General features: G+C 49.8%; 1 protein-coding gene across 2 annotated transcripts in view; it reads right to left on the bottom strand.

Moving 5' to 3' along the window:
• LOC144732579 (beta-galactoside alpha-2,6-sialyltransferase 1-like) overlaps window positions 1-24,237 on the bottom strand; it is a 65,244-nt gene that overhangs the window by 14,673 nt on the left and 26,334 nt on the right. For both annotated transcript variants that reach the window (XM_078614026.1, XM_078614027.1), the window contains exons 2-4: window positions 4,825-6,372; window positions 3,852-3,949; window positions 1,134-1,235 (exon numbers count right to left, since the gene is read on the bottom strand). In XM_078614026.1, coding sequence (XP_078470152.1) covers window positions 1,134-1,235; window positions 3,852-3,949; window positions 4,825-5,851 — 1,227 coding nt within the window. In that variant the 5' untranslated portion in view covers window positions 5,852-6,372. The remainder of the gene's footprint in view (window positions 1-1,133; window positions 1,236-3,851; window positions 3,950-4,824; window positions 6,373-24,237) is intronic.

The raw sequence follows: 24,237 nt of genomic DNA, 5'->3' as shown, positions 1-24,237 counted from the left end.
CCGGTCTTAAATGAGTACCTGGGGAGACAAAGGCGGTCGGGCACTTTTCTTGCCACACTACCTACACCTCCTTGTGCACCGTACCGGCCTTCATAGGTGAGCTACTCGCTAACAGCAGCACTTGCCCCAACATTCTATTGAAGGCTATACGGGAGAATCGTATGACTTTGTCATTGTACACCACTTGCCCCAACATTCTATTGAAGGCTATACGGGGGAATCGTATGACTTTGTCATTGTACACCACTTGCCCCAACATTCTATTGAAGGCTATACGGGGGAATCGTATGACTTTGTCATTGTACACCACTTGCCCCAACATTCTATTGAAGGCTATACGGGGGAATCGTATGACTTTGTCATTGTACACCACTTGCCCCAACATTCTATTGAAGGCTATACGGGGGAATCGTATGACTTTGTCATTGTCCAGCACTTGCCCCAACATTCTATTGAAGGCTATACGGGAGAATCGTATGACTTTGTCATTGTCCAGCACTTGCCCCAACATTCTATTGAAGGCTATATGGGGGAATCGTATGACTTTGTCATTGTCCAGCACTTGCCCCAACATTCTATTGAAAGCTATACGGGAGAATCGTATGACTTTGTCATTGTACACCACTTGCCCCAACATTCTATTGAAGGCTATACGGGGGAATCGTATGACTTTGTCATTGTCCAGCACTTGCCCCAACATTCTATTGAAGGCTATACGGGGGAATCTTAGACTTTGTCATTGTACACCACTTGCCCCAACGTTCTATTGAAGGCTATACGGGGGAATCGTATGACTTTGTCATTGTACACCACTTGCCCCAACATTCTATTGAAGGCTATACGGGGGAATCGTATGACTTTGTCATTGTCCAGCACTTGCCCCAACATTCTATTGAAGGCTATACGGGGGAATCGTATGACTTTGTCATTGTCCAGCACTTGCCCCAACGTTCTAGTGAAGGCTATATGGGGGAATCTTATGACTTTGTCATTGTCCAGCACTTGCCACAACGTTCTATTGAAGGCTATACGGGGGAATCTTATGACTTTGTCATTGTACACCACTTGCCCCAACAGTCTGTTGGCGGCGTAGTGCCCCCCCCCGCCCCCCCCCCCCCCCCTGCCCCCCGTACCTGTGTGAGGTTGAGTGAGTAGGGCGCCGGGTCCCACACGAGCAGCGCCACGTCACGGTAGAGAGTGCTCCGGGAGAAGTTGTTCTGAGGCCGCGCCAGGATCTGCGAACGCGAGGGGCAGACCCGGGGGGGTGCGGGAGGTGATTCTTAGACGCCCTCTTGAACCCTTTCACGGCCCGCCGCCGTCTAAACTAAACTACTTCTTAGTTTAACAGGTCACGGCCCCGCTGAGGCTGTGTAGATATTTTTCAGAAGCGACTTCGCCCTACAAATGATCGCTCAGCAAAAGTGTCTTATCACGTGGAAATCTATAGCAGTAGCCAAACACCGTAAACGCACGTCGATTCTTCAAATGTGGAGGGAGAAACCGGAGGACCCGGAGAAAAATCCACATGACTATGACGAGGACACGCAAACTCCAAAGAAACAGCAGGTGTCCAAGTCGGGATCGAACCCACGACCTCCTGTATACCGGGCGAGGTAGCTAACATCTCCTAGCCACGGTGGCGATGTATTCCTGGGACCCAGCAATGCACCTCCAGTGGGGGAAGAACGTTCCAATGTTTTCTCTCGACCCAGAACGCCGAGTTTCCTCCGGACAACTCGTGGCAAAAATGTGGAAAGGAAAAATACCGCGCTCGGACCAGGGTCATGCCCCCCTGTTCAAAAGCCAGCCGATCGACAGACGGGTCCGTGTGTGGTGGGGTAAAGTGTGGGTACTCCCACGTCTATCCAAGATGCCTGACCAGTGTGGAAGAGTAGGCCAAATACCCTCTTAGAGGAGCTCTCTGGAGCCCCCGCCTAGGAGCAGAGGCCCCTTCTGCCAGCAGTGGTGTGAGCAGGCAGCTGCAGGGCCGCGCCTTCATCCGTTACTTGTTCTACTCTGTTACTGGTTCTACTCTGTTACTGGTTCTACTCTGTTACTGGTTCTACTCTGTTACTGGTTCTACTCTGTTACTGGTTCTACTCTGTTACCGGTTCTACTCTGTTACCGGTTCTACTCTGTTACCGGTTCTACTCTGTTACTGGTTCTACTCTGTTACCGGTTCTACTCTGTTACTGGTTCTACTCTGTTACTGGTTCTACTCTGTTACTGGTTCTACTCTGTTACTGGTTCTACTCTGTTACTGGTTCTACTCTGTTACCGGTTCTACTCTGTTACTGGTTCTACTCTGTTACTGGTTCTACTCTGTTACTGGTTCTACTCTGTTACCGGTTCTACTCTGTTACCGGTTCTACTCTGTTACTGGTTCTACTCTGTTACTGGTTCTACTCTGTTACCGGTTCTACTCTGTTACCGGTTCTACTCTGTTACTGGTTCTACTCTGTTACCGGTTCTACTCTGTTACCGGTTCTACTCTGTTACCGGTTCTACTCTGTTACTGGTTCTACTCTGTTACCGGTTCTACTCTGTTACTGGTTCTACTCTGTTACTGGTTCTACTCTGTTACTGGTTCTACTCTGTTACTGGTTCTACTCTGTTACTGGTTCTACTCTGTTACCGGTTCTACTCTGTTACTGGTTCTACTCTGTTACTGGTTCTACTCTGTTACTGGTTCTACTCTGTTACCGGTTCTACTCTGTTACCGGTTCTACTCTGTTACCGGTTCTACTCTGTTACTGGTTCTACTCTGTTACCGGTTCTACTCTGTTACCGGTTCTACTCTGTTACTGGTTCTACTCTGTTACCGGTTCTACTCTGTTACCGGTTCTACTCTGTTACTGGTTCTACTCTGTTACTGGTTCTACTCTGTTACCGGTTCTACTCTGTTACTGGTTCTACTCTGTTACTGGTTCTACTCTGTTACCGGTTCTACTCTGTTACTGGTTCTACTCTGTTACCGGTTCTACTCTGTTACTGGTTCTACTCTGTTACTGGTTCTACTCTGTTACCGGTTCTACTCTGTTACTGGTTCTACTCTGTTACCGGTTCTACTCTGTTACTGGTTCTACTCTGTTACTGGTTCTACTCTGTTACTGGTTCTACTCTGTTACCGGTTCTACTCTGTTACCGGTTCTACTCTGTTACCGGTTCTACTCTGTTACTGGTTCTACTCTGTTACCGGTTCTACTCTGTTACTGGTTCTACTCTGTTACCGGTTCTACTCTGTTACCGGTTCTACTCTGTTACCGGTTCTACTCTGTTACCGGTTCTACTCTGTTACCGGTTCTACTCTGTTACCGGTTCTACTCTGTTACCGGTCCTACTCTGTTACCGGTTCTACTCTGTTACCGGTTCTACTCTGTTACCGGTTCTACTCTGTTACCGGTTCTACTCTGTTACTGGTTCTACTCTGTTACTGGTTCTACTCTGTTACTGGTTCTACTCTGTTACTGGTTCTACTCTGTTACCGGTTCTACTCTGTTACTGGTTCTACTCTGTTACCGGTTCTACTCTGTTACCGGTTCTACTCTGTTACTGGTTCTACTCTGTTACCTGTTCTACTCTGTTACTGGTTCTACTCTGTTACTGGTTCTACTCTGTTACTGGTTCTACTCTGTTACTGGTTCTACTCTGTTACTGGTTCTACTCTGTTACTGGTTCTACTCTGTTACTGGTTCTACTCTGTTACTGGTTCTACTCTGTTACTGGTTCTACTCTGTTACTGGTTCTACTCTGTTACTGGTTCTACTCTGTTACTGGTTCTACTCTGTTACTGGTTCTACTCTGTTACTGGTTCTACTCTGCTTTGTCTTGTGCTACACCGCAGCTCTTGCCTGGGAGTTGACGAGACGGATCGTGGTCTTGGTCCCGACGTCATTCTCGAAGTGTTCGGTCGGCGCAGCGTTGAAGCGGAGCACAGCATCGTGAGCGTCTGTCGGAGGAGGGGCGCGATGGTGAGGGCCTTTAAAGGAACTCGCGACATGAACCCACGACGTCAACACTGACCCACAGTGTCAACACTGACCCACGGCATCAACACTAACCCTCAGTGTCACTGGAGGCTTTAGGTCAGTCACATGGTTGGCTACACGTGACCTACTATAGACCACAATGCACTGTGCATGCGGTTCGCTGCTGCATACCAATGCATGTGTGTATCGTATATCTGACGAGGCCATTGTGAGCCTCCTGTAGACAACAATACCCATCAACAGGGTTGGAGGTCACGACCTGGGAGGTGCTTGTTCAATGTACGTTGAACTTCTTTCGCGCCGTACGAGGCCAACCGTGCTCATCGGAGGTGCGGGGGTAAGGACAACAAACCAAACACCAAAAGCAGTTCGAAAATAAATGGAGTTTTCAATCTCGACGATTTAAAAGTGTACGGGCCATGACACAAAGAAACGAGGTTCATTTTACCAGGTAAGGCCCACCGAGCTTTGTGGCTCTTTTTCAGAAGCGGCCTGGTCACAAATAATAAGCCCAACGTGGACATTTATAGCAGCCAAATACTCTTAACGCGTGTTTCCCAATGTGGTCGGAAAAACCCGAGGACCCGGAGAAAAATCCACTCCAAGTATACAGGCGTCAAAGGTAGGGGATCAAACCCACAACCTCCTGTAGAACAGGTGAGGTAGTTAACATCTCGGCACCCTGACGATCTGGCTGAATCGCTCAACCAACCACCGCTACCATCTCATTGCTTCTCTCAAACCGTTCCAGTTGGTGGCACGTGTGTGGAAGGGATGTGTTTGGGTAAGAAGGAGAGGGGTGGGGGTGGGGGGGTGACACACACACAACCCTCACCGATTTCTCGTCCCAGCCCCGACCCGAGCATGGCTCCTGCCGACGACACGACGGCGCAGCGCTCCAGCGAGCGCCCCCCGGACACGGCGCGCTCCAGCCCGCCCGCGTCCAGCGCCTCTCTCCACGCGCCCATCGCGGAGAAGGGCGCCTCGGAGCCTCCGAGCGTGAGCGTCGACCGCAGCGCCGCCACCCGCTCGGCCACCAGGCACAGGAGGTCGCGCCGGCCGGCCGCCGAGAGCGGCCCCGCGGGAGGAGGCCGCCCGACCGCTCCGGCGTAGCGCACGCCGTGCTTGTTCTGCTCGATGTACTTCTCGCGCGCCCGCTGCAGGCGCGGCGCCAGCTGCCGCGAGCCCGTGCCCTCGTTCCACACGCCCGCGTGGATCGCGCGTGGCCACGCGGCGGGACGCGCCGCGGGCCGCGGCCGCGGCCGTCGTTGGGGCCACCGGGGTTGTTGGTGTCTCGGTCGGGGTTGTTGGGGTCGGGGTTGCTGGGGTTTCTGGGGTCGCGGTCTCGCCCGGCCATTCCCCACGGGACCTCCCGCCGGCGCGACGCCGTCTCGCGACACGACCTTCAGGACGCCGCTCCTGCCGGGCGCCCTCCGGAGCGCCGGCCCGTCGCCTCCGGCCTCCGCGGGCGGCGGCGGCGAGAGCTCGGCCCCCGCCCCGAGCCGCCCGTCTTCCCGATTGGCGAGCAGCAAAGCCCGGGGCGGATTCCCCGCGAAGGATTCCGCCGGACCCGGCCGCGCCGGCCCGCGGAACCCGTCGTCCCGTCGCCTCCCGCCGATTCCACCGTCATCGGCGTCGCTCGGAGGTTTCCGCGAGGGTCGCGGGTGGCGGCGGTTGCCGCCGCCGCTCCCCAGGAGTCGCGTGACGGCGCCCAGCGAGCGCGAGAGGGCGGCGGGAGCGGAGGCGTCGCGGTTGACGTCGCCCAGCAGCAGGCACACGGCGGCGAGCGCCAGCAGCCACGAGAGGAAGCAGGCGGCGAGGAAGAGGCGCCAGCCGGGCACACGCCGGCGCTGGCAGGCCATTTCCCAAAATCCCACCCCGCCTGCCACGGTTGCCTTCCTCCGGCAGCAGGAGAGGCGGTGTTGCTACCGGCAGTAGTAGCACTTGCGCAGTGTGGTTCACACGGGCCCGTGTTGCAAGGAGCTAAATCGGAATATTTTGACGGGAGGAATCCGATGAGCTGTGAAGCTCATTAAAGTGGTGCCCGCCCACCCTCACCCCCCGTCACAGTCCCCCTTCCTTGCGGCCTGGAGCCTGGACCCGTTCCGACCCAGTGCCGGTCTCACTGCGTGCGCACTCGGCGGCGAAGTCGTCCAGCGACTGCGACGGCACTACCGCTCTGCGAACATCGCTGCCGCCCTTGTTGGCACCGCCGCGACTCAACTCCTCCTCCTCCCTCCCGTTGTTCCGCTCACCATCCCTCCCCCTCCCAGGCCGCCCAGCACCCCCCCCCACGCCGTCAGGTGCGTGAGAGTCTCCCGGTCGGGGGGGGGGTGGCAGGAGAGTCGGTCAGGAGCTCATCGCGTGAGAGGCGAGTGTCGATCTGACACACGGAGAGAGAGACGCGGTGGGGGGGGGGGGCAGAGCAAGGCTCAAAGTTAATGGGCCATCGTTGACGATGCCGCCGCCGCCGTTATTACGGAAGGGGGGGGAGCAAAGGTCAATGTAGGTTCCCGCGTACTTCTACTCAACAAATTTGTCAAAAAGCAATGCCGGGTCTTATCTTGTGATTAAGGCCAATGAAGATACCAACAATAACAGTCACCATTTGTCACTTCAGTTGGCTCGTGAGCGGCAACTGGGGGGGCGCGGGGTCATTTACGCCACGGTTCCGGTATCACCGCTCCGTTCAGTCGCAATCTTATCTCTTATACATCGCAACTTACTAACTTACTCAGTGGCGATAAAACCAATAGCAGCTGCACCCTTAACGGACTCATGCCCACTCTGGGGCTGGTGCTACGTGACGCTACGCCACACGGGGTACGGCTGTACGTATGTACGCGTACGCGGTTAGCGCGTTGTTCTACAAACCCGGCGACCCGAGTTCGAATCCCGCTCACGGCCACCAACACAAGTGGCAATTATCTGAACCGGTCCGGGCATTCGGCAAGGACCCTTTCGAAGATGCGGGTCTGATTTTGACGGGGAAATAATCACTAACGTCATTGCGGATAATATAAATAACCAAATAGATCAGCAGACGATACAATGACGGGGTCATCATGTGAAGTGCGTAAAGCTCGCTGGCAGGAAGTCACGGGACAGACCCGGGTAGATGTTGTAAATTACCTGAGATGACTGGCACCTCTCAGGCTGATTAACTGCACCTATTAAGGCCGGCACAGCACACGATAGGGTGGCCAGCACCATGCCCCGCCGTCTTTCTCTCCCCAGTGCTGATGTTTATACACCGCACAATGTACTCATTTAAGGCTGAGTCGACCTACACCAGCACACATGCCAGCATGCACACACTGTGTGTGTGTGGGGGGACCGGTGGTACAGCGGTTAGCGCGTTGTTCTACAAACCCGGCGACCCGAGTTCGATTCCCGCTCACGGCCACCAACACAAGTGGCAATTATCTGAACCGGTCCTGGGCCTTCCCTAGGTCTTTCGCACCGTACGTAACCAACCGTGCTAATCGGAGGTGTGGGAGGAAAACAACAAACTATTTAAAATTTTAAACGACAACTGGGAATTGGAATGATAAGAGATAAGATGGAAAAACGTGTAGAGAAGCCGGGGTGATTAAGCCAGCGCGCAATAAATGCAAATCCTTCGCCAGTCTCATCTCTCTTATCTTTCCGCCGCCTCTTCAGAATCGGAATATTCATTCACACCGGAGGAATCCGATGAGCGATAAAGCTCTTTTTCAAAGATGTCCAATCGTTGTTTGTTCTGTCCTCCCATACTCTTGTTTCCTTTCACTTGTTTTTGTATTGACGGGGGTAATGGCAGCTGTCATATCTTCGTCGCCCAGACGAGACATCCCACTTGTCAGTACGACTTGGGGTGACATAACTGCTCGCGGTTCCAATTTCGTTCCGTGACCAACAACAGTGAATTGTGTTAAAATGAGTGGGGGGGGGGGGTGTTAAAATCATACACTCTTATCGGCACGAATAAAGTGTAACTAATTTAGGTGATTTAAAGCTTTCGTGACTGCAGGGATTCATATTCTTGGTTCTTTCGGTAAAGTCACGTAGAAGGGAAACAATTAAATAATAAAAATATAAAACAATACAATAAAAACAACAAAAATTAAATTATATTTTTTATATTTTATTGTTTCCCTTCTACGTGACTTTACCGAAAGAACCGAGAATATAATTTAGGTGGGTACCATTTTCTCCTCTGGCCCATAGACTATCAACCATAGCAAAGGTAGCCAGACCACCAATTAAGATATTTTCTTATAATGCTATACTCAATGATTTTTTTTTAAACCCTATTCATTCTTTCCTATTATATTTTTCCAGGAACAAGAATCCACCGTGTTTCTCTTCTGCAGTATACATCTGTCAAACGCGTCCGCGTAGAGCAGTGTTCACTTCCAGTACAATTTTCACAACATTTCACTTAAGGTCTTAGATAATGCGATCAGCTGGATGAAAGCCACTCGCTGCTTCGTGAGACCCTGGGCTCCTCCAGAGCCGCATGCGGCTCTTTAAAGTCTACTTCCTCACGTTAGTTAGGGCGGCTAGATGTGAACTACCTCGCCTGGTATACAGGAGGTCGTGGGTTCAATCCCAACTGACGCCTGCTGTATATTTGGAGTTTGTCTCTACCCGTGGACGCGTGGATTTGTCTCCGGGTCCTCCGGTTTTTCACATTTAGCAACGTGCGTTTTTCCACATGATAAGCCACTTCATTTGGCGATCATGTGTGGCCAGGTGGCTTCTGAAAAAAAGTTACGTTGCTCCATGGGCCTTACCTGGTAAAATAACAAATAGCATAGTATTTATTAAGGAAACACCGCCTCATATTCACATGCGTTGCAGCTCTTGAAAGTCTTTTTTACCGAATATAAAAAAAAAATGCCCCGTTATTTTGGTTGCTGACCCATGGCTCGAGTCCAACTGAAATGTTGAAGGGATTTTTTTTTCTTTTCACCCCATCATTGGCTTGGCCCAACTATTTTTTTTGAATCGCGAACGATTGTCATTTGGTGTATTTGTATGGTGCTTTCAATGAAGCTATGTGGTGGAAAAACCAAAAAAATAATCCACAGAAACGGGGCAAATATCGACCCCCCCAGTGTTTTAACTTATTGTCGTTTTCTTTTTAAACAATCTGCAGTGGGTGGTAACAGATCAGCGTCGGGATTTTCCACGATTTCGATCTGGATTCAATGACGCTCGTAAAATGGGAACGCCGCTGGGTGCAGAGGTCAGCGACAGACGCCTCTCCCTCCCGACGTGTTTTCCCCGCTCGTGCCACGCGCGGGGAAAATTCCACGCACGTTCTTTACGCTCGGCTATGCACGACGTTTCGCGTCAACGCGTGCTTCGGAGGCTTCTTCAGGAACCGAATTAAAGAAACTGAACCACCATTGGTACCTCATTTGCCAGTAAAAAAAATATGATAATTGGTTTTTTACATTTTATCTGGCAACAAAACTGACACCTTTTTTACGAGGAGTCATGTTTGCATAGACCACAATACCTGCAGCCATAATGCTAACAAAAAACACAACTCTGATAATATATGCACTGTCCTTGAAGTTGATTGGTCCACACCAGAGACAGCTTTCCTTAGAGCCTAGTCTCACATGGTGTTGGACCAGATGACGCCAAAAGGCGCACAACTCAAAGACAATGCACCATCAGAGTATGAGAGCTCGGGATAAGCATTTACACCATTGGTACCTCATTTGCCAGATAAAATGGTAAAAAAACAATTATCGAAACGGAACCACTTTAAAAAAATGTATCAAGCGTGGCAGGGGCGGCAGCCCTCGCTGGAGTATTGAAGCGACGCGCGCAGATATCCACGGCCTTCCTCCGCACCTCCGATCGCCATGGTTTGCTACGTACGAGTCGAAAGAAGTTCAACATAGAAATAATAAAATAATAAAAATAAAACAATAAAATAATTCTCACGACGTTTCGGCCACAACGCAAGCAGCCGTCCTCAGGTGAAGAACAGGTCTGTCGGGGAGACAGCATTCAGAGGTTGTCTCTCCCCGACAGACCTGTTTCGTCTCCCAGATGTTCTTCACCTGAGGACGTCTGCTTGCGTTGTGGCCGAAACGTCGTGAGAATTTTTTTATTATGTTTTATTTTTATTATTTTATTACTTCCCTTCTACGTGACTTTACCTAAAGAACAAAGAAGATGAATCCCTGCAGTCACGAAAGCTTTACATCGAAAAAAAGTTCAACATATATACCCAAACAACTTTACCTCCGCTGCTGCTGCTGCTGCTTCTCTTTCTGCTGCTGCCTGTCAGACATTGTAACTTCCTTTCCGGGCACCTGCTCCGCTCTGAACAGATATTTCACGAACTTCCTAAAACATCTATTGTTTTTCCCATTTTTTTTACAATGTGACACTCCGTAACGAGAAGTTTGATTTTCGATGTACTTATTTCCCACCCATCCCCCACTCCCCCCCGAAATATGTTTGAATCGAGCTACCCATGTCACGTCACAAGACGAAGAAAGTCTTTCATTTGGAGCTAGCAGTGCACCACCTTGTGTCAAATAAAGGCCTCGGAAGAGGACGTCGCAGAACCGCTTCCGAATTGTCACTTCACTCGATCTCAGTTATCCGCACCGGGGACTGATCATTTTCAACGGCATAACTTTGCCGGGGCTAATTCGTCAAAACAACGCCGCTCATTGTTCTGACGACCGTCCACCAAGTCCGGCGGAGATCCCCTCCCGACGAGAGCCACACACGCCCGGGGCCACGGAGGCCTGACAACAACCGCGTGGCTCGGCGATTCACGCGCAACACGCTACACCAATTGCCAAGCTGGGAAATTCAATTGGCCATGAAGTTTCGCTTGCACAGTCAATCGAGTTGAAGCTAAGGATGTGGGGAGCAGTGTGGGCCGAGTTCTGTAACCCCCCCACCCCCCCACGGGGGCCACTAGGCCACCACCTGCACAAAGCCCGATTTGTTTCTCTCTTCTCTCTGTCTCGCGTTGCAGTGATGTGTTGATTGATGGCGTGGGCATGGTGGTGGTGCGGGCGCGGATATGGTGTTGGTGCGGGCGCGGTGTGGGTATGTCGTGGGCATGGTGTTGGTGCGGGTATGGTGTTGGTGCGGGTATGGTGTTGGTGCATGCGCGGTGTGGGTATGTCGTGGGCATGGTGGTGGTAAGGGCTAGTTAGGATCCAGTGCAGTGGTAATGGATAATGTTTTACCAGTAATATGCATCACTGGAATAATAATTGAATTGCTGAGTGTCGTTGTGTACAGTATAATGAAATAAAATAGTTGCGTAGAATATAATGAAATAGAATACATAAGCATCCATATTGTGTCTTTCCCATATTTGAATACACACGTAAATGTTTTTTTTCTTACAAAAACCCATCGCCCAAATGGGCCTTCCGGGTTGTGGAACATTTCAGAAGAATTGATTCGGCACAAGCAAACTCTGGACCGGTTTCAACATGCACAGTCTCCTCAGAAGAGCCAGTGTGATCGGCAGAGTAACGCTTGTTGGAATCGCTGCTGGTACATTGCCAGGTGCTATCGGCAAGGACGCTCTCCAAGATGCGGGTCTGATTTTGACGGGGAAATAATCACTAACGTCATTGCGGATAATATAAATAACCAAATAGATCAGCATACAATACAATAACGGGGTCATCACGTGAAGTGCGTAAGGCTCGCTGGCAGGAAGTCACGGGACAGACCCGGGTAGATGTTGTAAATTACCCGAGATGACTGGCATCTCTCAGACTGATTAACTGCACCTATTAAGGCCGGCACAGCTCACGATAGGGTGGCCAGCACCATGCCCCGCCGTCTTTGTCTCCCCAGTGCTGATGTTTATACACAGCACCATGTACTCATTTAAGGCTGAGTCGACCTACACCAGCACACATGCCAGTATGCACACACTGTGTGTGTGGGGGGACCGGTGGTGTAGCGGTTAGCGCGTTCTATAAACCCGGCGACCCGAGTTCGATTCCCGCTCACGGCCACAAACACAAGTGGCAATTCACCGAACCTGTCCTTGGCCTTGCCTAGGTCTTTCGCACCGTACGTAGCCTACTGTACTAATCGAAGGTGCGGGGGAAGGACAACAAACCAAACACAGAAATGAATTTTCAAGCTAGCAGACTTAGAAGTGCACAGCTCCAGTGGCTCACGAATATCGGAGGGAAGAGCGTTCCAGACAGCCGCAGAAGCACATCTGGTGCAGTGACCCTCTTTGTTCGATGCTTAGTCAATCGTCTGTAAAGGCCATATGGGGATCTTTGTCTTTGCTAACACGAGTCTGTAATTGCCATGCTGAAGACCCAGGACAATGGGCCAGGGCATGGACGGGAAAATTATAATTAAGCACAATTTTAGCCCATAGTTAAATCTATTCACGTTAATGCATTTCGCCGACAAAGCGCTGATTGCGCCAGGCTATTTTGACAGGCGTTTTTATTTATGAATCACCGCACAGCGCACGCACAACGCACGCACAGCGCACACACAGCGCGCATACACTTGCAAGGAGCCATTGCAGTGTTTTGAGAACAAAGTGCACGTACGTACAATGAACTTCTTTCGCGCCGTACGCAGCCACCGTACTAGTCAGAGGTACAGAGGAAGGACAAGAAATAAACATCAAATCTTCCACTCGGGTTGAAATCGTCAACGCATATCTCTGTCCGTCGCTTTCAATTTTCACAACTCTCGAACAGATCGTCCGCAGCAGAGGAAACTTCAGTGTGACGTCTGTCTGCTATCATAGACGACATAACCCCATCCAAAACCGGTCACGTCGATCCAAAGCATGTCCGAAGCTCGGAGACTCAAACCATTGCTAAAGCCGTTCGCAAAACCAGAGCTAGTGTGTAGGGAAGACTCATGTGAGCGGCAGAATTTGGCAAAGAAAAATAATTCACAAAACCAGAGCTAAAAGTGAGTGCGTGCGGATTCTCTCACTCTGGTCGCCAGCGGTCTTCCGGATCTGGGTGAGATTCTAGGATGGGTTTCAAGTTTCATGTATTAGGTAGAGCCCTGTGAGCCATTCGGCTCTTGAATCGGGTGCAACCGCAACAAACAAAAAACCAAAAACATGAACAAAAAAACATCTTAAAGTGACAGCAGCAGCAGCACAATACCAGAAGGGAAGGGATCGACACTTGAGTATTGATTATAATGGTTGTGATGACGGTCATGGTGCTAATGAAGGGCCCAGGCGTGATGGGCCCTCAGTGGGCCATACAGAGAAACAACGAGGCCACAATCCAGGCGACAATGTTCGTCAAGCCCTGCAAATAAAGCTCCAGGGTTCTCTGGAGCGTATATTTTTGGACGCAATCCTCAAGGGCGCTTTCATTCCCGAGGACTGTGCCACATGTGCTCTCTTCATTAACACCTTATAATGACATTTGTGGCTTCATAGATTTTTTTTTGGAATTTAAAGGTTTCACGGTATCCAAAGGAGCATTTCAATATTAAGCGTGCATTAATGCTAAAGTTTATTTTCATTTCATGATACGAAATATGGGACGTTTCTTCTTGTTGTTGAAACCCAATCATAGGACAACAGGAGGCAGGGGTAATGCCTTTCGATGTAATCGTCTGAATATTTGTTTTAAACTGTACATTAGATACAGCTTGCGCAATAGCTGAAAGCGGGAAATTACTGGGCATATTGGTGCAAGGATTGTGAGTATTGACATTACCAACATTATAATATATTTATCATAATCGCCTTCATAATTGTATCATCGTCGCCATCGACATCTCTTTTAAATCAGTCGTCGTCATTCCGCATCATCGATCTGCAGCTCCTGCGACAATAATTCAGGTTGTTTTAAAAAATGAAACGTTACCGCTCGATGTGAATTTGCTGCTGGATGAAAGGCCTACTCCGTGTAGTGCGGGGCCAAGGCAGATGTGCAACAGCACTTGGCCCGCGGATTCGTCAAGGGGACACATCCAGTCGGCGTGAAAGAGTAGGCCAAATACCCTTTGCAGAGCTCCCTCTAGCAGAGGGGGGGGGGGGGACCCTTTCGACAGGTGCGGCGTGACCGACACAGCAGAGGTCGCAATCGGGTACCCGATACCCGGGTAGCCGTTTGCGACCCTGGTGCGGCCGGGTACGGGTACGGGTAGGCCGTGAGTCACTGGTGAGTCACCGTTTGTCACTCATTTCCCAACGTCTTGTCTCTTCTCACAATTCAAGTTCCTAGAATCAACCCACCCGCGCCTGCAACATGGCTTCGTCCAAGAGGTCGCAATCGGGTACCCGATTACCCGTACCCTACCCGATACCCGGCCGTGTACGGGTAGGGTACGGGTACCCGTTTGCGACCCTGGTGCGGCGGGTACGGGTAAGGAATCAAAACCCGTTTGCGACCTCTGCGACACAGTGTTTGCAGGGCCGTACCATTACCTCTTACTTACATTTGGATCGCCCGGTGTTGTTATCGGGGCTCGAACCCCAGTCTCTCCGAGTCACCGACTCGTCGTCGCTAGGCCAGGGGTCGGCAAACTGCAGCTCCGGGGCCGTTCGCAGCTCTTTCAAGGACCGCTACGTGCCGCGTTGTTTATTAAGGGGCGACGTCTCGTATATATATTCCTAGGTTTTTTCGGTAAAGTCACGTAGGTAAAACATCAAAATTAATGAAAATAAAATAAAATAAAAACAAAAATCACGACGTTTCGGAGGCAACACAAGTCTCCGTCATCAGGTGGGACCGTCACAGCCGAATTAGCTGCATCAAGTGAGGTAATGATTCAACAAGTAATCCCTTATAAGCAAGTTGAAGGGGGGAGGAGAGGGGGGGGGGAGCTCATCAGAATGTGGTAGCCAATGAATGGAACGCATCGGGAGGGAGGGGGGCGGGGCTCAAAGACAGCACGGGGCGCCAAGCACAACGCATCGGGAGGGGGAGGGGGGAGCGGGGCCAAAACAATGGACGACGGCTTGGACGCGGTTGCCGCTGCACACGCCAACACAATAGACAGAGAGGGGGGAGGGGAGGTCTGATACACACGATAGACAAAAGAACGAAAATGCCCATGCCTACACCAATGCCGGCTGAACAATGAAGAGAGCACTGCCAAAAAACAACTGGGGATGTTAACACTCGGTAAAGTAAAGTAAAATAGTGCCTGTCAGATAAGATGGTCCAAAAAAGTGTAAACCGCGTCCAAGCCGTCGTCCATTGTTTTGGCCCCGCCCCCCCCCCCTCCCGATGCGTTGTGCTTGGCGCCCCGTGCTGTCTTTGAGCCCCGCCCCCCTCCCTCCCGATACCTTCCATTCATTGGCTACCACATTCTGATGAGCTCCCCCCCCCTCTCCTCCCCCCCTTCAACTTGCTTATAAGGGATTACATCTTGAATCATTGCCTCACTTGATGCAGCTAATTCGGCTGTGACGGTCCCACCTGATGACGGAGACTTGTGTTGCCTCCGAAACGTCGTGATTTTTGTTTTATTTTATTTTCATTAATTTTGATGTTTTACCTACGTGACTTTACCGAAAAAACCTAAGAATATGATTCCTTGCAGTCACGAAAGCTTCAAATCTAGAATTGAGTCTCGTATAGACATTCACACGTGTCGCGACTCTTGAAATATTGAGGGGTTTCTTTTGACCGAATTCCCAACAGATGGCTCCTCTTCTTGTTATTTTGGTTTCTGACCCCCCCCCCCACCCCCGCTCTAGGCCAAGGCCTCCGGTTTCTTACACAGGTTCCAAGATAACACGGAATAAGAAACGACCCCTTTTTCTCTCCCTCCCTCGCCGGCTGTGCCACAGCAGCGTTTTCACATCACGTCCATCACTGGATCTTGCCTCCACACGCCTCGCACCTCCCTCTCCCCTACTGTGTACACGTACACAGGGAATTACATAATCCTGTTAGGTGACTCATCCAATCGGCTAATTATCATCATTATTTTTATTCATTCTCATGCTGTCTTCTTCCCTTCTCAGATCCCGGCTGTGGTGTCAGTGTCACGCATCGTCTCCATTCAGAACTCTTTGCAGAGCGGTGCATCACTCTGTCGTGGAGAATAGCCCGCGGAAGTTGATGTCGCAGAGCCGCACCTGAGATCATTTCAGCAAGTGACCTCTGGCCTACACAGGAAGGGGGCAGCAATTTCCCACCCTCAACTAAACGCTGTATTTTATTTCACCAGTTAAGGCTCACTGAGCTATGTAGCTCTTTTTCAGAAGCGACCTGGCCACAAATGATAGCTCAACGAAGCGGCTCATCGCCGCGTGGAATACCCTTAAACGCGTGATGTTGATTCTAAATGTGGAGGGAAAAACCGGATGGCCCGGAGAAAAATCCACACGACCACAGGGAGAGAGAGAGAGAGAGACGCAGACTCCAAATATACAGCAGGCATCAGGGTCGGGGTGGAACCCACTACCTCCTGTATACCAGGCGAGGTAGTGAACATTTCACCACCATGGTGCCTCACTCTGCTACAGACAGCGATGTTCATCGCATGACAGCCAAACTGACACAATTAACATTAAGTCTGGCGTTTCACTTGATTTCGTCAAACTCAGTGACCAAACCATCGATGGGTTTTTATGTCCAGTCATTGATGACTGTCAATCTCCTCCACTTGAGAACCGAGGTTCAACCACAGGCAGCTGAAATCCAGATTTAAACTCAAGATATCTCAGAGGTTCTGACCAATTGGCAGTAATCATCATCGTCATCCTCGTCATCTTTGCTGCATAAATACGACGACTGACACCACTTCGCGAGACGTTTTGATGGTTTGCCTACGGATGTCCACTGCCATGGGAAGATGAATTTTCCAACAACCAACTCTGGGCTGCCAACAGAGATGGACATCCACCCAGGATGAAGGCGATTGATAACGACGATTTAACGATCGCAATTATGTGCTGGACAATGTGGGGTAACCAAAATAACAAGAAGAGACGTAAATTTCGATTTAAAGCTTTCGTGACTGCAGGGATTCATCTTCTTGGTTCTTTCGGTAAAGTCACGTAGAAGAGAAATAATAAAATAATAAAAATAATAAAATAATTCTCACGACGTTTCGGCCACAACGCAAGCAGCCGTCCTCAGGTGAATACCAGGTCTGTCGGGGAGACAGCGTCTTCACCTGAGGACGGCTGCTTGCGTTGTGGCCGAAACGTCGTGAGAATTATTTTATTGTTTTATTTTTATTATTTTATTATTTCCCTTCTACGTGACTTTACCGAAAGAACCAAGAAGAAGAAGAGACATTTTTCTTCGAATTTGATAATAAAAAGAATCAATATTTCAAGACACCAATGCACGGTGGTTCCTTACTAAACAAACGTCGCGAGGCGACCCTGAAAGAGCCACAACGCAGGCGTGACATTTGACCCTCGACTATTGCTGTTAGCGAGCGCCTATCGAAGAGGCAGGCACGGCAGGCAAAGGGGTGGAGTGACCACAACCGTGCCCAACAGATTGCCTGTGCCTACTGCCCAGTGCCCACGTTTACACACCGCACCAACGTGCTCGTCTAAAGGCGAGTCAACAACATACACCAGCACACATGCTAGCACGCACACTGCCTGTGTGCGTGACGATTATCTGAACCGGTCCTGCGCCTCCCCCTAGGTCGACTCGGCCTCAAATGAGCACCCGGTGCGGTGCGTAAGCATCGCCGCTGGGGAAACAAAGGCGGCCGGGCGTGGTGCTGCCCACCCGCTCCCTCGTGTGCCGTGCCAGCCTTCATAGGTACTGGCGTCATGTGGTCCAACCCATGTGAGACTAGGCTCTAAGGAAAGCTGTCTCGGGTGTGGATAAATCAACTTCAAGGACAGTGCATATATTATCAGAGTTATGTGTTTTGTTTGCATTATGGCTGCAGGTATTGTGGTCTATGCAAACATGACTCCTTGTAAAAAAGGTGTCAGTTTTGTTGCCATATAGAAGGGTAAAAAAATGTTTATCATATTTTTTCCTGGCAAATGAGATTCCAATGCTTTTGATGGTTTATTTACCTTTCTTGTTCTTTGCACTCCTCTCGTGTTCTCGTACTGTCCTTACGTTCTTACCCCGTGCCCCGGCTGGACATCTGTGAGAAAGAGCCTTGTCTGCTCATCGGATTCCTCACTTGTGAATAAAGATTCTGACTGAATGATTTGGCACCGACGGTGCTTCAGGGGTTGGTGAGGGAGGTAGGCCAGGTGGAATGGCAGTGCGGTGAAGTGGCGTGGCTGAAGACAACACCGCCGCTGTACATTGCAAACGACAGCGTTGCACTCAAGCGGCCAGATGGCAACACAAGCGCCACCAGCATCTGTAGACGACGAAAGACGGACAAATCGCCGACTAAAACGACTGCCGCGGCGAGTTGCTGTCCGCAGTGCGCGCCGACGAAGGGAGAGCGACCGCCTTTGTCTCACCCAGTGGTGATTTTTTTGTTGTTGTCGTTGCTTTGTTTTTGTTACGCGCCACACCAGGTGCTGGAGTTGACCTCTGGGAGGGCCCATGACCCCGCGGTTCGGGTGTTAGCATTGAGATGTCCTGCAATCAGGCCGCCGGGCTCGTAGTACAGTGCGCTAAGCAAAGCGATACTAACCACTGCACCCACATGCACGCGAGCACACCCACGTGGCCATATCTGCAGGAAGCAATCTGCATTGGGGACTGGCAGAGGTCAGAGGTGGTCTCCGTGGGAACCGTGATCCCTGGGAAATGGGGTGGCTTAGGTGGCCTGGCTGGGAGGGGAGGGGGAGGCCTGGGGGCAGACTCCCTGAGCAGCTGCAGCTGGAGAGAGGGGGGGGAGGATGTGTGATGAGGATGTATAGTGATGATGGTGGGAAGCGGTCGTGGGCTACGAAACCGGCGATCAGAGTTCCAATTCCTGCTCACGGCCAACTACCGGTGACGAGAATCTGAACCGGTCCTAGGCCTCCCACCAGAGTACCTGGTGCAATGTGGAAAACATCGCCACGATGGTGCTGGCCATCATCAAACATGTTAACTACCTCGCCTGGTATACAGGAGGTCGTGGGTTCTATCTCGACCCTGAAGCCCGCTGTATATTTGGAGTTTGCGTGTCTCTCTGCGGGTGGTCGTGTGGATTTTCTCCAGGTCCTCCAGTTTTTCCCTTCACATTTAGAATCAACGTCACGCGCTTAAGAGTATGTGGCTGCGATAAATGTCCCCATGATAAGCCACTTACGTTGAACTATAAAAGCTCAATGGGCCTTACCTGGTAAAATAAAAATAGGGAACATAATCAACGTTTTTGGGTTTAGATCGCGTTATTTATAAATGTGTCGTAACCCTCCACCACCCGACACAGCCAATCAGTAAAAAAGTGTCACGTTGACAAAAGACAAATTAGTTCACTGCTTTAGCCCACCGGTGTGTTGAAGCGCGAAACCACAACATTTACAATTTTAGTACGACGTTTCGCTGGTAATTGCATCCAGCATCATCGGGCAATTCGCCAGAATGGTTTCGCGAATTGCCCGATGATGCTGGATGCAATTACCAGCGAAACGTCGTACTCAAATTGTAAATGTTGTGGTTTCGCGCTTCAACACACCGGTGGGCTAAAGCAGTGAACTAATTTGTCTTTTGTCAACGTGACACTTTTTTACTGATTGGCCGTGTCGGGTGGTGGAGGGTTACGACACATTTATAAATAACGCGATCTAAACCCAAAAACGTTGATTATGAATAATATTGTTCGCGAAAGCCTACGTGTCAAAAATAGGGAAATAGTCGTGAAACTCAGGTCGATTGGTTCGCAGCGCAGCACGCCAACCACTGCAATCCCCACTTCCCCATCTTATTATTTGCACAGTGGTAGTCACAATAATGCCCTTTGTTATCCAGGAAAGTGTCAAAGATCAAAATCATTTGTGATAGCCAGGTTGGTCGCTTCTGAAAAAGAGCTATACAGCTCGGCGTTGGGGACTTTCCTCGTAAAACAAAACACACTTTCGTTTACATCATGGGACCTCTTTTGCCAGTACCAAAATATACTAATAGGGTTTTTCCCCTTTTTTCTGGCAACAAAACTGACACCTTTTGCAAGGAATCATGTTTACATTAACCGCAATACTTGCAGTCAAATGCAAACAACAAACAATACTCTGGTAAGTTATGCATTGTCTTTGAAACTGATTGGTCCACACCAGAGACAGCTTTCTTTGGAGCCTCGTCTCATATGGTGTTCGACCAGATGACGCCTGGTATTAACACTTTCGTTCAGTTTGTGAGACGAGACACAGCGCACGAGACAGACAAAACGCAAAGGCGACACAATAACCCGAGCGGAGCAGTGACGCAGAACGCTGACAGCCCGCGGTGATCGTGGGACGGCCGGAGTTGTAAGAGTTGAAAGCCTGCGAGCCACGTGTGGATTGTCGCCCCCCCTCCACCCCGCAAGGATTGAGTTGCGACTGTGACGCCTGCCCAGGGTATTTGCTTTCAGGCCACAGCCATTACACCCACCCTCACCACCAACCCCCATCCACACCGTTGTGGCCTTCACAGGCTGTTGGGGCAAGCGCTGTTAGCGAGTAGCACCCATGAAGGCCGGCACGGCACAAGCAAGGTGGGTGGCCAACATCACGCACGGATCGTCCTTTGTCTCCCCAGTGGCGATGTTTACACACCGCACCAGGTACTCATTTGAGGCTGACTCGACCTAGGGGAGACCCAGGACCGGTTCAGATAATCGTCACCGGTGTTGGCCGTGAGCGGGAATCGGACACCCGCCTGCGATGCCCGCACCTCTGATGAGCACGGTCGGATCTGTATGGCGCGAAAGAAGTTCAACATACATACAATGCCTCACCGCTGCGCCACCGCTCCCAGCCACACCTTACCAGCCCACGCCTCGCAACTGCGTCCATCCGTCACCCCAAACCCAGGGCGGCGAGTCGGATTGCGGGTTCAAATTCTCTAAGAAACTGCGCGGCGTTACGTGAAGTTTCTTACTGCACCCCCCCCCCCATTACCGCCCCCCCCTTTCTGCAAACGTATGCGTGGTGCCTTCAGTGCGCTCGCAAGAAAAGTGGAGTGGGGGGGGAGGGGAACTCTACGAGAAACCGGTCAGATATTCAGAGCATGACCATCCTGGAAAATAAATGCCCATGTACTGGACTAAAACTCAACTATATTGCTTACCAGGTAAAGCACACTGAGCTGTACAGCTCTTTTTCAGAAGCGACCTGTCCACAAACGGTAGCCCAACGAAGTGGCTTATCGCGTGGAAATGCATAGTATCCAAATACTCTAAACACACGTTGATTCTAAATGTGTACGAAAAAACCGGAGGACCTGTAGAAATATCCACGCGCCCACGGGGACACCCATGCAGAAGTTCAAATATACAGACGTCGGGGTAAGGATCGAACGCCGCGACCTCTTGCATACCAGGCGAGGTAGTTAACATCTCGCCACCGTGGCTACGAGACGGGGAGGCTGACGGGTGATAGAGTGGAGAGGGGAGCGACTGTGAGCGGCGTTAATGAGCCCGCGAGACGGTGAATGTTGGGTTCATATACAGGGTGCTTCAAAAAAATGTGAACACTTACATAGGACTATCGTTTTTAATGGAAGAAGAACGGATAATACACGATAACATTAAAACAAATGTAATGTTAATAGCTTCAAAAAGTCAAAGAGTGTCCACTTGTTTGCCCATTACAGTCAACACGTGCCTGGAATCTTCTCCAGATGGTCTCCAGAGCCCGTAGGCACATTTCTTGTAGTATTGTTGCAAATTATCACTTTTTGAAGCATCCTGTATATCAACCCCTGCAATGCACAGTACATGGAAACGTTCGGGATGGAGTGCACTATGTGTTATTTGGTTATAGGTGGAGAATAACAATAATAATAATAATCGCAATATATATAAAATGAATGACAGTTCTTTGGTTAATCCACTGTTGAATGAATAATAAGGGGGAGGGAGGTTTGTGTTGACCCATACTTCATCATGCTGGTCAATGTGGATTGGTGAAGATGGTGCAGCCACTTCAGATATTACTCTCCGCCGATCTTATCCACGGCCGGGAATCGATCTTGGCTCACCGGGTTGATAGCGCGGTGCGGAAATCAATTCGCCACCAACTGAGGGACCAGGGGTTATTCTGATGGTTGACACTTTCCTGGGCAACAAAGGGCTGGTCAACATACTTTTTCTGGCATCAGGTATTCTAACGGTAGTAGTTAGACTTCTCCACAAATCTGGCTGTCGCCTGATGAAGCTGGTTGTAATTACTGGCGAAACGTCGTACTCAGATTGTAAATGTTGTGGCTTTGCTCTCCTACACACCGGTTACTGCTGTACTAGTATAATACACTATACACTACACTACTATACACTACACTATACACTACACACTAGTGCTGTACTAGTTACGATTTGGCCACGTTCTGTTTACGTGACAACCCTTACTAGTTGGCTGTGTCGGGTGGTGGCGGGTTTAACGACGCTTTTATATATTTACACGATCTAACCCAACAAAAACCTCTATTACACTGGTCAACACACTTTTTCTGGCATAGGGTATTCCAACGTTTTGTAAGATAATTTTGGGGTGCCGATTCCAAATCTGGCATCAGTTTTTGTCTATCACATCAGGTTTTTGAGATATCAAATATTGCATTTTCAATAAAAACTGCAGAAGAAAAATATGTTTAAAATGTGGATATCTACATAAAAATATATTATAAACACACCATCCTAAAAATACAGCACCATATTTTAACACTAAAGCAGTCACTGACTCGCAACAACTTGCAATCATAAGTGACGGAGTTAATTTCGGGTAAAATCAATGAAAATGGGGTATGCCGATAGCATAAAAATGAGATGTGATAGAGCAAATCTGAGATCAGATTTGGAATCAGCACCCTGAAATTAGTCTAAAACAGCTGCAAAAGTCCAGGCCAGAATTTTTTTTTTTGTTGACCAGTGTTATTGTTACTCTCACTGTGCAAATACGATGTGGACGTGGGGATGCAGTGGTTGGCGTGCTGCGCTACGAAACAATCGACCTGAGTTTCACGACTGTTTCCCTATTTCTATTTTACCAGGTAAGGCCAACTGAGTTTTTGTAGCTCTTTTTTCAGAAGCTACCTGGCCACAAATGACAGCCTAACGAAATTGCTTCTCGCGTGTTGGAAAATGTATAGCAGCCAAATACTCTAAACGCAGAGGAAGCTCACTGAGGTATGAAACTTATTTTTCAAAAGCGACTCGGCCACAAATGGATAGCTCAACAAAGTGGCCCATCGTTTTGGACGTTTACAGCAGCAAAACAATCTAAATAGTCAGCACATGTTTCTAAATGTGGAGGGAAAACCCAGAGGACCCGGAGAAAAAATCCACGCGGCCACGGGGAGAGAGAGAGAGAGACGCAAACTCCAAATATACAGCAGGCGTCAGGGTCGGGATCAAACCCACGACCTCCTGCATAGCAGGCGAGGCAGATAACATCTGATTGGCAGGCACGGCTAACATCAATGGCGAGCAGTCTCTAAACTGGTCTCCCACTTCACCAACCAAAGTTCGGTCAAAACAACCACCGCTACCAGGCATGGCAAGGGGAGGCTCCTCAGGAGTATAGACTAAAAAAGACAATGCAGGACCCTCCTGAAAAGGAGGTTCTCATACGACTCAGTGCGACATTTCCTGGATAAATAAGTAAACCGATGAGAGCCTGGGTTCAAACCCAGGCAGTGGCTTGTGAATAGACTGGGTTCTCATGAGGTACTCTGAGGTTTTTTCGGTAAAGTCAACCAAAGTACGGTTTTTTTAATGTTTTTTTTTACCTACGTGACTTTACCGAAAAAAACCTAAGAGTATGAATCCTTGCAGTCACGAAAGCTTCGAATCTAGAATTCTCAAGAGGTGTTCAAGCGCAGAGTTGGTAGCCTCTGCTCGGTCACCAATGAGCGTGCGAAGAAAACCCATCGCGTTACATTTGCTCCTGCACTTAACTCGCCAAATGCACAGCTCTGAAATAAAATAAAAATTATGAAAAATCTCAGTATGGACCGCGCCACGCTACGGACGTTTAATCACCAGTGACAGGGTGGGTGGGAAAGTGCTGCCCGCCCTAGTGTTGCGGACCCAAAGATCGCTTGAAGGGGTCTCTAAGATGTAGCTCTGCACTATCCGCTTCTCTTGACACCGACGGCACAATTGAGATAAAGTTGGGTGGAAATTTTTTGGGTAAAATTATAAATGTACCGTAGGTATTATTGCAAGG

This window comes from Lampetra planeri, chromosome 43, assembly GCF_965212315.1.
Source record: "Lampetra planeri chromosome 43, kcLamPlan1.2.h2, whole genome shotgun sequence".
Lineage (NCBI taxonomy): Eukaryota > Metazoa > Chordata > Hyperoartia > Petromyzontiformes > Petromyzontidae > Lampetra > Lampetra planeri.
This window is presented reverse-complemented; position numbering and strand designations above follow the sequence as displayed.